Source organism: Peromyscus californicus, unplaced genomic scaffold (genome assembly GCF_007827085.1).
Source record: "Peromyscus californicus insignis strain IS unplaced genomic scaffold, ASM782708v3 Scaffold_6__1_contigs__length_162567912, whole genome shotgun sequence".
NCBI classification, from domain to species: domain Eukaryota; kingdom Metazoa; phylum Chordata; class Mammalia; order Rodentia; family Cricetidae; genus Peromyscus; species Peromyscus californicus.
In genome coordinates, this window is record NW_026294584.1 from 63,726,336 (window position 1) to 63,742,218 (window position 15,883).

Genomic DNA, 15,883 nt, shown 5'->3' on the forward strand with positions numbered 1-15,883 from the left:
CAGAGGATAAGTGGAAGCACAGTATCTTCTCGGTTCCCAACATTGTGCTTTGTTTCTGTTTGTCTGTCTGTTTCCTCAGGGACCCTCAGAGTCTGGACCCACCAGAAGTCAGCAATGCAAAGCTTCAGTATGCGGGGTGGGGCCCGAAAGGCCAGCAGCTGGTAAGCAAGCCGGGTTCAGCAGCCGTATTTTGATTTTTACTAAGTTTATGTTTTCTAAACTGTTTATTACTGCACACATTTGATGTGTGTGTATGTGTGTATGTGTGTGTGGTGGTTGAGTTTTCGATAAATGCACCAAAGTATCTGATTATATAAAATCATTGTTTCTTTTCAGATAGAGAATTCTCATTTGAAAAAAAAATGGACCATGGTGGGCTGGAGAGATGGCTTAGAGTATAAAGTACTTGCGATCCAAACATGAGGAACTGAATTTGGATTGCCAAACCTTCAGAAAAGCCAAGTGTAGTAATGTACGTCTATAATCCCAGCACTGGGCATGGTAGCAGGCAGACCATGGGGACTCCTGGGCTAGCCAGTCTAGCTGAAATGCAGTGCTCTAGGTTCAGCAAGAGACTCTGTCTCCAAAAAAAGAAAATTTAGAGAGTGGCAGAAGAAGACACCTAGCCTCAACGTCTGACCTCCCCGTGTGTGTGTACAGACAAGCACAGCCACCACACACATGCACGCACACACAAATGGAATGTTTTATTGCACTCAATAGGTTTCCTTTACTGTGACAAAGCACCTGGAAAAACAACTTAACCAGGAATGAGCTCCTCTGGGCTCAGGGTTTCAAAAGCGTCAGTCCATGGTTGGCTGGCTCCTTCATTTCTGGGCCCATGAGGAAGCAGAACTCCATGGTGTGCGGTGGAGCAGAACTGTTCACCTTATGGCAGCTGAAAAGCATTCATATGGGAGTTTGTGGTGTGGGAGGTAGCACACTGGTGAAATACACTCTTCAGTGGCATGCCTGTAGTGAACCAGTTCCTCCAACCAGCCTACACCTACTATTTGATGCATCTGGCTATGAATTTGTTGATGGATTATCCCATGAACGATATCAGCATCCTTGTGAGCCAATCATCCCTCAATGGTGCCACTGCCTGGGGACCAAGCTCTCAGCACATGCATCTCAGGGACCAGAGTATACCCAAACCATAATGCATTCTTAGTTCTCATATCCAGTGTGCCTAGAGTGGTGGCCCCTGTAACCATGTGTATGGATGAAGTTTCTCAGAGGACTGCACGGGAATCATCAGTGTGCTGCACATCGCTATACACTGTTCTGAAAAGTCACACTCATCCCTGGAAGTTTATTGAGAAAGTGGACATATTAATCATTATGAAGGCATGCCCCAGTGAGCTGTGTCAGCATGGGGAAGCTTCCAGAGCTCACATAGCCTTGACAGTTTGACATCAAAGGTCTTCATGGACCCAAAACCGAGATGTTTAAAGTCCTGTGAATGGCAAGGATAGTGTATTGGTTACTTTCCTTATTGTTGTTACAAAATACCTGACAAAGCAACTCAAAGAAGGAGGACTTTATCTCAGTTCACAGTACGAAAGTCCTGTCCATCATGATGGGGAAGGCATGGCTCCAGCAGCATGAGGCAACTGGTCACATTGCATCCTCTGCAAGGAAGCAGAGGGAGATGAACACTGAAGTTCAGCTCACTTTCTCCTTTTCACTCAGTCCGGGACCCCAGCTCATGGAAAGGAGCCACTCACATTCAAGATGGGTCTCTCCATTTCAATTAACCTGATCTAGGAATGCCCTATAGACACACCAGGGGTGTGGTTTCCTGGTGGTTCTTGATCTGTCAAGTTGCCCATCAGTGATAACTACCAGAGACAGTGTAGTGGAAAAGGCCTTGGTGTGAATGTACCCATCCCTAGCTAACCATGGCCACTCATGGCTGTGAGTCCGTGGTAGGGATGAGCTGGACAACTAAGAGAAGAATGTGTATGTCATGGCCCCAGCATGACAGGTGTCACACCCAGGTGACCAGGTAATCACTATGAGTCCTGTTTAGCTTCGTTTCAAGAGGCAGGGTCTCCCTGCACAGCCCCTCTGGTGTTCAGATCTCACGACTTGGTGGCTGTGTCTCAGTCACCACTTTGTCTCCCATCTGGTTGCAGCTATGTCCTTGGTTGCACCTCAGTCCCATTGTCTTGAGTTAATTCAGAAGAGCAGAAGCACGGGGCCACAGAAGACTCTTATTCCACAAGTGTCTAGCCAAATGGAGATTTCAGTGGGTCTAACTGGCCAAAATCAACGTAGCACTGGGAAGAGCCATTGAAAGGGGTCCCCGGGGTGGAGGGTGACAATCCCTCAGTGCTGTCACAGAAAGCACCTACAGCTTTGTCCTGGAGCCTGAGAAGTGTCCTGGTGCTGCAGCTTTAAAGCTGACTAATCAGTATGGCTGAAGAGATGGCTCAGCAGTTACGAGCACTTGTTGCTCTTCCAGAGGACCTGAGTCTGGTTCCTAGCACCCATGTCAGGCAGCTCACACCTGCTGGTCACTCCAGCTCCAGGGGACCTGACACCTTTTCTGGCCTCCACAAGCACCTATGCATGTGGCACACACACACACACACACACACACACACGCACATACACAAGTAAAATCTTTAAAACCAAGTTTTTAAAAATTTAAACATGTTTAAACCTTCAGTAGAAGTGGCCAGTGCACTCCCTACTGGTCAGTCCATAGCCCAGCGTGCCCAGCCTGGCACCCAGGCCCAGCCACAGCAGTGGGGGAGGGGGAGGGAACTGAGAAGCTGCATCCTTGCAGAGTGCTCTCTTTTCTGTTGCTGGGAAAAGGACACCAGCTCTTGGTTTCTTGCCGAGGTTTCTGTGTGCCTGACATGCCACCTGCTCCTTATCAAGCCATGGTTAGCAATAAGCCTCTGGACGTGCACCCTGCTAGGTTCACACCCAGGCCCTCCGACAGTAGAAGAGACGATGCTCACACTCCAGAACTCCATCCAGTGGCATTTGGAGGAAGATGAATCTGTAGATGATGCTTCCAGCTTCTCATTAAGTCAGTCCCTTTCCTGTCCAAAGCCATTGCACAGGAGTGAAGCCAGAGGATGACAAACATGACCTTGCTTGACCTCTTAAAGAGTAACTAAACAAATAGAGCAGGTGTCAACCTGACTGCGACAACTTCCCTGATATGACTTCTCCAATGCAGATGCTCTGTCAGGAACCCTCTATAAGGCCGGTCCCACATTTCACTGTGGGAATTTTTTTTGTGTCATATACAGTGCCCTGTAGGGTGTAGCTAGGTCTCTCCTTGCCATCTGAGCACAAAAGTATAAAGCAAAGAATGCCTGGTGCTCAGTAAGTATTTACTGGTGTTGGAAAAACTGAATGCATAAATGATTGACTAATTAGCTCATTAGTATCTGTGTGTGGTCCTAAGCATTAAGCATAGACTAATCAGAGGGTGGTAACTAGCTGGGACCTAGGACTGTGTGTTCAGCACTCACAGTGAGGGAATAGTACTCCCTTTCTGTTTCAAGAAACTCGGTGTCCAGTTTTCATTGCTGACACTTGGGTTTAGAGCTATAAACAAACAGGCTCCTTGAATCCTTGAGTTTAAACCTACATTAACTCAGAAACCCTTACTGTAGGTCTGTGTACTGACTCTAAGAAGCACTCTAACCCAGGGTGGGGAATGAGTCCTATATGTTGGAAATCAGCAAAGTCCTGTAATGGCAGCTGCTTGGGGCCATGCAGGCAGGCCTGTGGTTTCTGCTCCAACTGCTTCTTTCTTACTGTTTAACACAAACACAGTTGTGGACAATGTAGAAATGAACACATACGGTCATGTTATGGTAAAACGGTAAAACTTCCAAACCTAGGAGGATTATCCTGACCCACTGGATGTCCTCACCTGAGAGAACCCTCACCCCAGGGGCCACCACTGTGAGCACAGCCAGTCCCTGAGCTGTGTGTCTGCAAAGGAAAGCTGCAATCAGGAGCCTTGTGAACATTAATCTATTAAGTGACAGGCAACAAATCCCTCCTCGCCGTTTTATTTTTAAAGGTAAATATTGCTCCCTGCAGTAAATCTGCTCTAATGATCTCGAGTCATGCCGCAATGACTGAACCTCCTTGGGGAACAGAGAACACAGCTGCAGTCAGCTCCACCAAGGAGCTTTCAGAACCCCATAGCCCCGCCATTCAGGGTGCTGAGTTATGCATCCGTGCTCCCTGCGCTGATCAAATCAACTGGCATAGAAACAGCTTTGTGCTACCCTGGATTTTGTTTTGCCAGAGCCATTTAATCAAAGCAGACAGGCTAGAGGCAAGGCAGTGGCTTCCTTTTTCTTTGAATGAACAGCTGAAGTCCAGGCTGCTTTCTGTCTTGAGCTGGTCAGTGTAGGAGCTCTGGAAGGATGTATGAAGTAGCTGAGGGTCAGGGTTAGAGTAAGGTGTGGGGAGGGAGCTTTCTTCCTGTGGACTCAAGAATTATGGGAAATTTTTGCAGAGACAGTGCACAATTTTAGATAGCATTGAGGATTCAGGACTAGACTCTGCTAGAGCTCTCAAGATCACAGACCAAGAGGCGATTCCTCTCAGGTTGGCTTGCCACCTCGACAGTGATAAATGAGCAGCTTTGAAAAGAGCATTTAATAAGGCCTCTGGGAAATCTTCAATAGCCCAAGATATGAAAAATGAAGAGCAATCAGTGAAATTGGCCAGGAAGTCTGTGGGTGGTGGGAGTGGGCCTCTGAGACCGCACACCTCAAGAAGCAGGTGAACACAGCACGTGGGGGTGGGGTGTTCAAGGAAGGAGTTCAAAGGTCTTACTTCCATCTGAGAAGAGGAGGATGCTTGCTCTTAACCTCCCTACTCGTGAGAGGCTGTGTTAGCATCAGGTGACTGTTCTAAAACAGGAGAATACAGCTAAGAAGTCAGGGGATTTAAGATAGACTTGATGATTAAGTACTCCACGGACTGTATGACTGTTTAGACCTTAGAATAGTTTTCCTGGAAAGGTCATGGGCCCAGGGAGTCAGGAATCATCACTCAGATCAGTTTGTGTATTTGGAGGGTTAGGATGGCAACTCTCTTGGCAGGATGTCAAGGCAGAGTGTGCTGTGTTCCCAAGCATTCTCCCTTCCCCTAGAACTCTGGGGAAGGGCCACTGTGGCTGATGAGTGCTGTGGCTAGCCAGTTAGCCACCAGTGGAGGCCAGTCCTTGCTGAATGCACACATCTGTCATTTTTTTTTCATGAACTCATTTGCTCTCTTTCCAAACCCTTCTAGACACTGTTGGGTTCTGGGAACTTGGGAGAAAGATGATCTCTTTTTCCCACTGGCCTCTACCTCTCACAGAAAGCATTTATCTCATGAGCACTCATGGGCTTTCAGCCTCTGTGTCTGTTCCCTCTCCCTCAGTCTCTCCTCCCTTGAAATGGTCCCCAACCTACTGTTCTATCTATCCCTTCCAGGAAAGCATCCATGATAGTGATGTGTCTTAGTTGCTATTCTATTGCTATAAAGAGACACTACAACCAAGGCAACTTATAAAAGAAAACATTTCATTGGGGTCTTGCTTATAGCTTCCTGACCATCATGGTAGTAGGCAAGTGGCATAGTGCTAGAGAAGTAGCTGAGAGCTCATATCTGATGCACAAGCACAAGGCAGAGAGAAAGAGAACTGATTGGGAATGGCATGTGCTTTTGAAACTCCACTAACAAGGCCACACCTCCTAATCCTTCCCAAATAGTTCCACTAACTGTAGACCAAGCATTCAAACATATGAGCCTATGGGGACCATTGTCATTCAAACCACCACACAGGAGCTTAGGAAGTGGACAGTTGCTCTGTATGTGTGACCTTTTCATTTTTAACCAAGACCCTTATATCCTGATGTCTTAATGAAACATTGCTACCCAGGGCACAACTGTGGGAACAAGCTGCCAATTCTGGGCCTCACAACTGCCTGCTTGATCCAGTGGTCATCAGGTCAGTTCAGCTCAGCAGCAAGTCCCAACTGCCCCCTGAGGTCTGACCTCCTGCCCCAGCTGGGTCACTGGAATGGCTGGCTCTGGCACCTGCCCACATGTGCTCTGATGTCTCAGTCCTTTTCCTCCCTCCCCTTCTCCACCTACATTCTCCACTCTGCACAGGCCCAAGTTGAGGCCTCCCCTTCCTTAGTGACAGATGTCATCAGAGCCATGACCAGGTGGTAGAGGCTCTTCAGTCAAGTCCATCTTCAGGTTGTTTGTCTCTTATGCCAATCAACAGCTGAAGGGAATAGAGGGACTCGCTATGTCCCTCTCATTAATGCATAGGCCCATCCCTCACCCTCCAGACAGTATATTGACTCATTTTCCGGGAGTCAGTGAAGGATTCAGAAAAATCTGACCTGAAAGTTTTTCACACCCACCCTGATTCACCATGTGGCCTTTAGGCCTCTGCCTTAAAGTGTGTTACAATATTCCATTACAGTTGTGAGATCCATGTTAGCACAGCGCCATCTCAACCAGAGATGAGGTGCCCCCCAAACACCAGAATGGCCTGTGGAATGGAGTCATAGTGTGGGAGGTTATAGCCCTGAGGATGGAGCATCTGTCCTGCAGCCATGGAGCAGAGCAGGGCCTAGGGAGAAGGGACACCTGCCTCCTCTTGTATGGCCAAGAGCAGACAGAAGGGTTTGGCGGCTGCTGCATCTGCCCTGAACCATCACCCATACCCAGGTCAAGGGCAGAACAGGAGGCCTCTGCCAAGCTGGGAGGGAAACACCAAGAACCAAGAAGAAGGCGGCTTTTAAATCCAGAAGACCCATCAGAAATTCCAAGGGTTTACCACGGACCACCTCTCAGTCTGAACTATTGACGTAGCTAAATTTGAGCCTTAGAGGGAAAAGAAAACTATTGTTTTTGCAATAATCATTACTAAGAAGAGCTTTAGAATAGAAAGGCCAGGTTCAGATCTTGATTCTTGTAGTTAGGTGAAAGCGTGACTTTAAGATGCCAACTCCCTACCCCCCTGCCCAGAGCCTCAGGTTCCTCCCCTGGAAATGGGCTCCTCCCTACTGTCATCTCTATCCACAGGGCAGGAGTTCTCCTGACAGTGGACAGAATCACTGCACTTACTAAGTTCTTTATTAAAAGTCACTGTGTGCCTTGATGCTATAACATTCACATTAAGGAGGTATAGAGAGGGAAGGAAGCAACGTGTGTGTTATCAATGAGAAGTTTGGTGTCTGGAAGGGGAGGCAGCTTCCTTGAACAGTTTAGCATGCAGATGTCTCTGTGGGAGTCCAGTGGGCTCAGTGACACATTAGTGGATTGTGGGTGACCCTCCCAGGCTGCACGTCCTGCCCTTCTTCAGGTCGGGGGAGCAAGGTTGGGGTTCAGGAAACATGATGCCAATTTGCCCTCTTCTGAGTCTAGCTCCCCATCAGTTGGTACCTGTACCTTTAGGAAGATACTGTCAGGTGACAAATGATGCTCCTGTTCCTATAGCTAATGTCTTCCAGTATCCAATAGCCATGCCACCCAGCACCTAAAATGCCATGTTACCAAACTCCCAGAAAACCGTGCCAACCAGCCCCCAAGAGCTACACGACCCATATCGCCCAGCCACACCACCGATTTCACCCATCCCCTGAAAGCCATGACACCAAGCCCCAGTGAGGTCCATAGTCATCTGGCCCCCAAGAGTCATATAAGCCCAATCCCAGGTAACCATGCCACTGAGCCCCCAAGAATCTCTTCAGATTGATGGCCTCACTGGACAGCAACAAGGAACTGAGTGATGGAGGCACCCTGCCCAGGATGCAACTTTCCCAAGGGCATTGTCACTTATTGGGGCCTGCCTATGCTAACAAGGGGCAGGCAGCATTGTACTGAAATTGACAGATGCAGTGACGGGAGCAAGATTGATCTTTCCAGTGAGAATAAAGTAGTTAATGAAACATTGTGTGTGCAGAGAAGACCAGACCGAAGTGACATCACATTAATAACTTATAAACGCTAATCAGTTTGGGTTAATTTGGTATTCATTGTAAAAACATTTATCATGGGCCCTGAATCCATGAAAGTAGCCAAGAAATTAATATTGCAGGGATGGAACTCGCCTTCTGTGTTCTCGAATAAGGGTGGAGGCAGTTTAGCAAGTGATTAATGAGCTTTACCAAGGGTCCCTTTCAAATGTAACATGTCTGTCATACTTTGCAGCTATGTGGGGCCAAATCACTTTAATATCCACTTGCACTCAAGTAAATAAGGCAGGTTCTTGGCAATTGGCCTGAATGGATGGAGGAGGCCACTGCCAGGATCATGGTTAAGGAAAGGGGAGAGTTAGGATTCAATTATTGAAGGTTCAGGAAACCCACTCATGCTACCAACCATCTTTCTGAAAGGATTAAAGACTATGAAAGCAAATTTATAACTGGGAGACTGTAGAGGAAGTGGAAAAAATGTGCAGATTTTAACCTCTGCCATGCCATGACAACGGGAGAAGAACCTAAGAGAAAATTCATCCATTCAAAATTGTAAGATGCAGTAAGAAACATAGAGCGTACCTACGCTGATGGAACGAACACTCGTTTCTCAGGGGAAGCCAAGCTAAGTACATAAGTAAAGCCACAGCACTGCCTTCCACACGAATCATAAAAACTGGAGAATCCGAAGTGTTTACCAAAGGCCATTTTGGGGAAACCTGACCCAGACCATAATAGTAACACTAATCTTAACCCCAACCATGACCCTAATACTAACCCTAATTGAACTCTAGCCCTAATCCTAACCTTAACCCTAGCCCTAACTTTAACCTTGACCTTAACCCTACTATTAACCCTGGCTCTAATCCTAATATTAACCCTGACCCTGATCCTGACACAGACCCTGACCCTGACTCTGACCTTGACCCTGACATTGACCCTAACACTGACCCTGACACAGACCTTGACCCTAACCCTGGCTCTGACCTTGACCCTGACATTGACCTGGCCCTGGCCCTGATCCTGACACAGACCTTGACCCTGATCCTGACACAGACCCTGACCCTGATCCTGACCCTGATGCTGACCCTTATCATAGTTTGGAAGAGCCATCACACAAGTGTTACAAAATTATGATTGGAAGAGACAACCTCCAGCATGGGAGAAAACACTCGCAAATTATACATCTGAGAGGGAGTAAACATCCAGAACAGATAAGGAACTCAATAATAAAAATATAAATAATCTGATTTAAAACAAGTAATGGGCCTAGATTGATCAGAATGGTCCACTGGTATATGAAAAAAAAAAATGTTTAGAGGCTGGAGAGATGCTTCCATGGTTAAGAGCACTGGCTTGTTCTTATGAAGGACCTAAGTTCAGTTCCGAGCACCAACATGGTGGCTCACAACTGTCTGTAACTCCAGTTCCAGGACATCAGATGCTTTCTTCGGGCCTCTGTGGGCACTAGGCACATAGGCAGTACATATACATGCATGCAGACAAAACATTCATGCACATAAAATAAAACTGAATAAATATTTTAAAAAAAAACACTTAATATCAAAAAACCACTAGGGAAATCAAGTGGAAGCCTTAGGGAGGTATCACCTGTCTGCACTGAAGTGGCTGTCATCAAAATGACAGCAAGAGTTGGTGAGGATGCAAATCCAGCCTCTTGGAAAACAGCACAGTGGCCCCAGAAAACTGAGCAGAGAGCTGTCATGTGATCCAGCACTCCCACTGCCAGGCATGTATCCATCAGTGTGTGGAAGAAGCCTCTATACCCGAGCTCACTGTAGCACTGCATCCCAAAGTCAGCCTATGCAGGATGAGTGGGGATGAAAGTGTGTCATGTATACACAATAGAAAACAAGAAAGCATCAAAGCCTGTCATCTGTGCCAATGTGGTTAAGAGCAGAAGCATTACGTTAAGTGAAATAAGCAAGGCACAGAGAGACAAGAACCACAGGACCCCACTCACAGGTCACAACTGAAAAGGTTAACCTCAATGCAGCATAGAAAAGAACCGCCATTACCAGAGGCTAGGAGAGCAGTGGGAAGGAGGACTGGAGAAGTACAAAAGGAATAGGCCAGCGAGGCAGTGGAACTCAGGCTTAATGAAAAGAAATTAGGAATAAAGGCATGTGAGCATTGTAAACACGGCCTGACCTCATTGCATGTTCCCAACCTCGTCAAAGCTTCCTTGATGCAATTGTGGCTGAAATGGTGTAGTATTTCTTATGAGAATTCAAATTTGGATCAGAGTCTTCACAGTATTAGGTTAGGGAGTTTCATGATCATCTATCCAGAGGTTAGGAGCAAGACCAAAGCTCTACATCCAGGAAGGCTACATTAAAGGATAGTGTAGAGATGATATAACAAGGCAGGAATTAAAACTGCCTTTGTAGACTTATTGAGGGAGTGGATGGCTGCAGCTGTGTCTGCAGTGGTGGGGGGATGCAGATGCTGAAGATCTGAAGATGTTTCTTGTGGCCTGGAGTGGGCAGCTATCTGCTCCCATGCTGCTAAGACTGCTCCGTACTGCACAAAAGACTGTAGGAGCTGTCCCGTTTGGGCGGAGGTAACACCTCTCCCTTGAAAACTCCAAACCGTTTCATAATTGGAAAAATGGCTCCATGCCCTCATCTACAGTGAATAATCATGACCTTTTCTCCCTCCCAGCTGCTGAATATCGCCCGTCCCACATCCCACGGCAGTTAATCATACGCTTCTTTGTTTTATTATTCCACTTTTCTCTTTTGAATAACTTTATTTCCCAGATCAAATGTGAGCTGTTCAAGGACGAAGGATGTTTTCCATCACATTTGTGGCTTCCACGGCCTGCTGCTCAGTGTGGAGCAGAATGTGGGGTTTCAACGGATACTTGCTAAATGAGTGATATCCTGTAGTGAAAGTAAAATTAAATGTCAAATTTATGGGTATAAGTTCCAGAATTCATGGAAATTGGAAAAGCTTGATGTTATTACCTAAAAGATTTTAGATTTAACAACTTGTCTGATGGTTAATTAACTCAGCAGCTCACACCGTGAGCAACCCCGAGGAAGGGCACTAGAATCTTCAGCCAGTTTTTTTTTTTTTTCTTGAAATGTTTACTCTGCTATGAAAGACCTTAAAATTAGGATGTAAGTTGTCATTGTTGAGACTTGTCAGGCTGAACTGAACAGACCAGAAGGTCAGAGCTGGTTCAATTCCCAAGGCAATTCAGCCCTACTTTGTCTCAAGGCATGAGAGAAGACCTTGATCATAATGTCATGGGAAATGTCAGGCCTTAGGGATCCATGTCCTCCACTGCCCCCATCCTAACCACCTTGGAGGTGATGCCTGGGGGTAATTTTTACATTGTTAAACATGGATAGGGTGGGGGTGAGAAATATTTACAGTACTCTTTAGGGCTCCAGGATTGACCTAATTTGAATGCTCAAGGGAATGAAGAACTGATTGTAGAGAAGGATTCTCTGTGAGGGGGAGCAGTCTCTGTAGGGGGGCAGTCTCTGTGGGGGAGCACTCTCTGTAGGGGAGGAGACTCTGGGAGAGCAGTCTCTGTGTGGGAGCAGTCTTTGTGGGAGAGGAGACTCTGTAGGGGAGTAGTCTCTGTCGGGGAGTAGTCTCTGTGGGGGAGCAGTCTCTGTGGGAGAGGAGTCTCTGTGGGGGAGCAGTCTCTGTGGTAGAGGAGTCCATGTAGAGGAGCCATCTCTGTCGGGGAAAGCAGTCTCTGTAGGGGGAGTAGGGTCTATGGAGGAGCAATGTCTGAAGGGGAGGCGTCTATCCAGGAGCAGTGTCTGTAGGGGAACAGTCTCTGTCTGGAAGCAATCCTCTTCAGTCAGGCCACAAACTTTTCAAGGGAGAAAGCTATGGTGGACATTTTATGCACACAGTGTCAACCTGTTCACTTGGACCTGAGGCAGGCTTTGCTGTCCCTCTAAGCCCCATCCAGGGGAGGGTTTGCACTCTTCTAGATCTGAGGCATGGTTCTTGACATGGCTAAGCCTGTACCAATAATATACATTCATTCGCCCAGGGCTTCACTCACACCTACAATATTTGGTGCACTTAGATGCCTCTGAGAACTTAGGGAGTCTTTCTAATATGTCTAAGCCTTTTTGTCAAAATGGACTTCACAGGACTCTTCACCTGCACAGTTAGTCCCAGCTGGCCATCAAGTCAGTCATGGAACCAGACAGATGTCTCTGTGGTTAAGAGTACATGCTGCTCTTTCAGAAGACCTGATTTTGGTTCCCAGCACCCCTGGTAGGTGGCCCACAGCTGCATGTAGATTTGACACCCTTTTCTGGCCTCTGAAGATACTACACTTACATGCACAAACCTACAGACAGATACACACACACACACACACACACACACACACACACACACACACACACACTCATGCACTCATGTTCTGGTGTAAGCTCTGCCTCAGCCCCTGGCACCCATGTACCCAAAGAGTCTGGAATGTTCTGGTGGAAGGTCCAACTCAATTCCCCTCCCCCATCTTTCTCCCCCAACCCACCTCCTCAAAGCCCTCCAAACAGCAGCCCCTCCCCTAGAGCTGCCTTTCCATTCCAGACCCCCGCCTCCTCAGAGCCCACCAAAATCGAGCCCTTCCCTGGGGCTGCTGAAGACCATGCCTCCAGGGTACTTAAGGCCTGGTAGCCATATTTGCCATGTGACCCTTCTGTGACTCTTCCCCTGCCTTCTCAAAGGTCATCCAGTATTGCTTTGCTCATTAAACCTGGATTTATTAATTTAGTTTGATTGGCTTATTACATCAGCAGCAGCAGTGGGAACCCAGCAACTGGGGACTTAAAACTTATCAACACACAGAGAGAGAGAGAGAGAGAGAGAGAGAGAGAGAGAGAGAGAGAGAGAGAGAGAGAGAGAAATGAAAATAAATATTTTAAAAGAAGCCTTTATAAATACTGAAAAGTGGCCATGTTTCATTCTTTTGAAGGGCCCCGATACCATGTCGCTGCTCCTTGACATGGCATTTCTTACAACCCACGAAGCTCTCAGGAGGCATGGGCATCTTATTTTTCTAGAAGAGCAACAGGCCTAAGCACAGATAGCCAAGGAGACCATTTTGATGGCAGAACAAGTTTTATTTCTTTGAGAATATAGGGGTTTTCGTGCAGATTTAGTTCAGCTATTTCCACTCCATAGAATGGTCAGCAAATGAAGGAATTGATGTTGTCTGTTTGTTCTTTGACTTGTAAACCTAATCACTTCTCCAAATGCTTTTGGTTTTTACCATCATGGCTTCTCTGGCCATGCACAATTGACGTCTCATTTTAGTCTCCCTGGTCGGTCCACTTTGCGGTCGTATATTGTATATTGTATAATGAAAGCTTGATCACAGTGATATTTCAGTGCATAGTACTCTTATTGTTAGACGCCACCAGTAAGACACAGCCCAGACTCCTCAGCATGTTGTGCATGCCTCATCCTTGCCGCCAGCTGCTCTCTGACCTCCTCAGCTGACCTTCCCTCCAGGCTGGGTACCAGCGGGAAGAAGCAATATGTAGTTCTCTAACACCCCACACCTTCTCACCTCAAGTGCTCTCATCTATTGTTCCTCCAGTTCAAAGTGCTGTTAGCGTCCTTCACTGATGACGTCAGCCTCCTGGAACTGGGCTCAGGCCTGCTGCTGCTTCTGCCTTTATCAGCGAGCCTACCCCACCATGCGTCTCTTCTGATTACTTACTTTTCTTCCCCATCAGACTCTAAGATCCGCCTCAAAGAATTACCTTCTCCATCTCACTGACACTTCTCAGCCCTTGCTGCAAAGATGGCTGGCAGCAAGTGTAGATGCTGAACAATGCCACAGCTAAGGCACGTTAATTACCCAAATGCAACTACCTCTTCCTTTAAGCTTATTTTATCATTTTTTCAAATTATTGAGAAAGTTATCTGACCTTTCATCTTAAGCCACGAGTTATGTCATAACTTTTTTTCCCTAAAAATCAGCAAGTCACCGTTACCCATACTGTCATGTTCAAAGTCAGACTCAGCTGGATTCCAGGAACTAAAAAATGCATGTGTAGGCAACTGTATTTATTTAATTAAGCTGACTTTTCCCTAGCCATACAAACTCACACTTTTTGAAGTTAGCCACATGTATTGCCAACAGAAGTTGTGTCATATTAGAATGCCCCCGAAGTCGCCTCCCTCTGCTTCATCTAACTACCAGAGAACAAAGTCCACAATGGAGTTTGTTCAGTGAATTCTGTCTTCTAAATTCCCTGTGTGTCCCCACATTGCAGAATCGGTTCCCTCTGACATCTCCTTAACCAAAGGCTCGGGATAACAAAAGAACAAATCAAATAGTAGAAAAGCCGCTTGTCTCGTCTAAGCCGATGAAAGCAATAGAGATCCCTCATTGGTGCATTGTCCACAGCCCTAGCAGGGTCGTGTTTGAGTCTGTGATCACAGCACCAACTTGGTCAGCATCCATTCGGCTGCCTTTTATGTCCTGTGGTGGAAAGAAACGTGCTGAGGTGTTTGCAATTTCCTGGTAAAACGGTAGAGCCCATAAATCCTTCCTTCCAATAACCCTAAAATTTTCCTAGCCAAGAGCTCAACAGCCTGTGCACACTTCATAAAACAAGAGGCCCGGTGGCTGGTCACAGCTGAGACTGTCCTTCAAGGTCCCCATGACTTGCATAGGTACCCTCACCATGGCCAAGTGCCCAGAGGTCTGCTTGACTGGGACCAGGAAGGAGTGTGCACCTCAGGATCTATTCAAGTTTCCCAAATGCTTCTGGTCCAAGGTCACCTTGAGCATCCATGTATGGAGGTCTGCACAGAACCAGACCTGAGTGACCTCATCAATAAACCCCAGTGCTTCTGAGTAATGAGCCCAGTGTCTGGAAAAGCATATGACACATAAGAATGTGTTCTGAGCCTCTAGGCCACTGACGAGAGTATGTGTTGTATCTGAAATTACCAGTCCAAGCATCTCTAGGGAACCTGCTGTTTCCAAGAGGTGGCTATGTTCCTTACATCCACAGGAACTTAGGGCAGTCACCAACCATGGGTCCTCCTCATACCACTTAGGCAGGGCAACCCTAACATCAGGATGTTACAAATTTACTTTGTTTCTTTTTGCTTACAAATCCAAATGATAAATTACAGTTATGCAATATTAATCATTTTAGTGTGATTTTTCTCCCATAGAACCTATAATGAGGTACCAAACAACAGTCTGTTCCAGTAGAAGTAGTGAGTTTTAGACACTGAGTCAGCCCTGTGTGCTGGGTAGCTTAGGATCTATTACCTAATGTGGTGATCTTTTATTTCAGGTCTCTAGTGTCTTGGTCATTATATAAGGTGTTTTGTATATATTTTCTGTCTTTCACACAAAACCTCTGCTTTGTAGCGGTAAAACATGTTCATCAAACAGATGAATGTTCCCCACAGCCACAGAGTGGTGGCACAAGAGCAGCAGCCCACGTGAAGCCATCCCAACCTCACTTAGCACCACCCTCTGGGGCCACCACTTCTCTCAAGGCCACGTAACTTAATGTCTAGAAATCTTGTCCTGCAGACATAAAGATTATTACTGCGGCTGCCGATATCTATGTTCAAGGCCACCCAGACCATCTATAATACACAGAAGCCAGGCGCCTCCCAGAATGGCCTCTGCTGTCATTAATTGGAAGACATTAATTTCCCCTACTCTGGGCGTTCTGAAAGTAAATGATGCATCAACCCAGCTGATGTCTTTGCAGGTTGCAGAAATGAGCTGCCAGCCCCCAAACCAGAATGAACCCCAAATGAAATCAAGTCTTTCTTCTTGGAGAGGAGGGTCATTAGGTCAGATGGCATGGATCCACAGTCATCTTGCATGGCATGTGAGCTCTGTCAGAGTACATAAGGCTTTATGTGTCTCT

General features: G+C 46.7%; 1 protein-coding gene across 6 annotated transcripts in view; it reads left to right on the forward strand.

Annotated features, from left to right (window-relative positions):
• The window catches only part of Dpp6 (dipeptidyl peptidase like 6), an 883,656-nt gene that overhangs the window by 713,424 nt on the left and 154,349 nt on the right, over positions 1 to 15,883 (forward strand). For all 6 annotated transcript variants that reach the window (XM_052721907.1, XM_052721909.1, XM_052721906.1 and 3 more), the window contains exon 7: positions 80 to 161. In XM_052721907.1, coding sequence (XP_052577867.1) covers positions 80 to 161 — 82 coding nt within the window. The remainder of the gene's footprint in view (positions 1 to 79; positions 162 to 15,883) is intronic.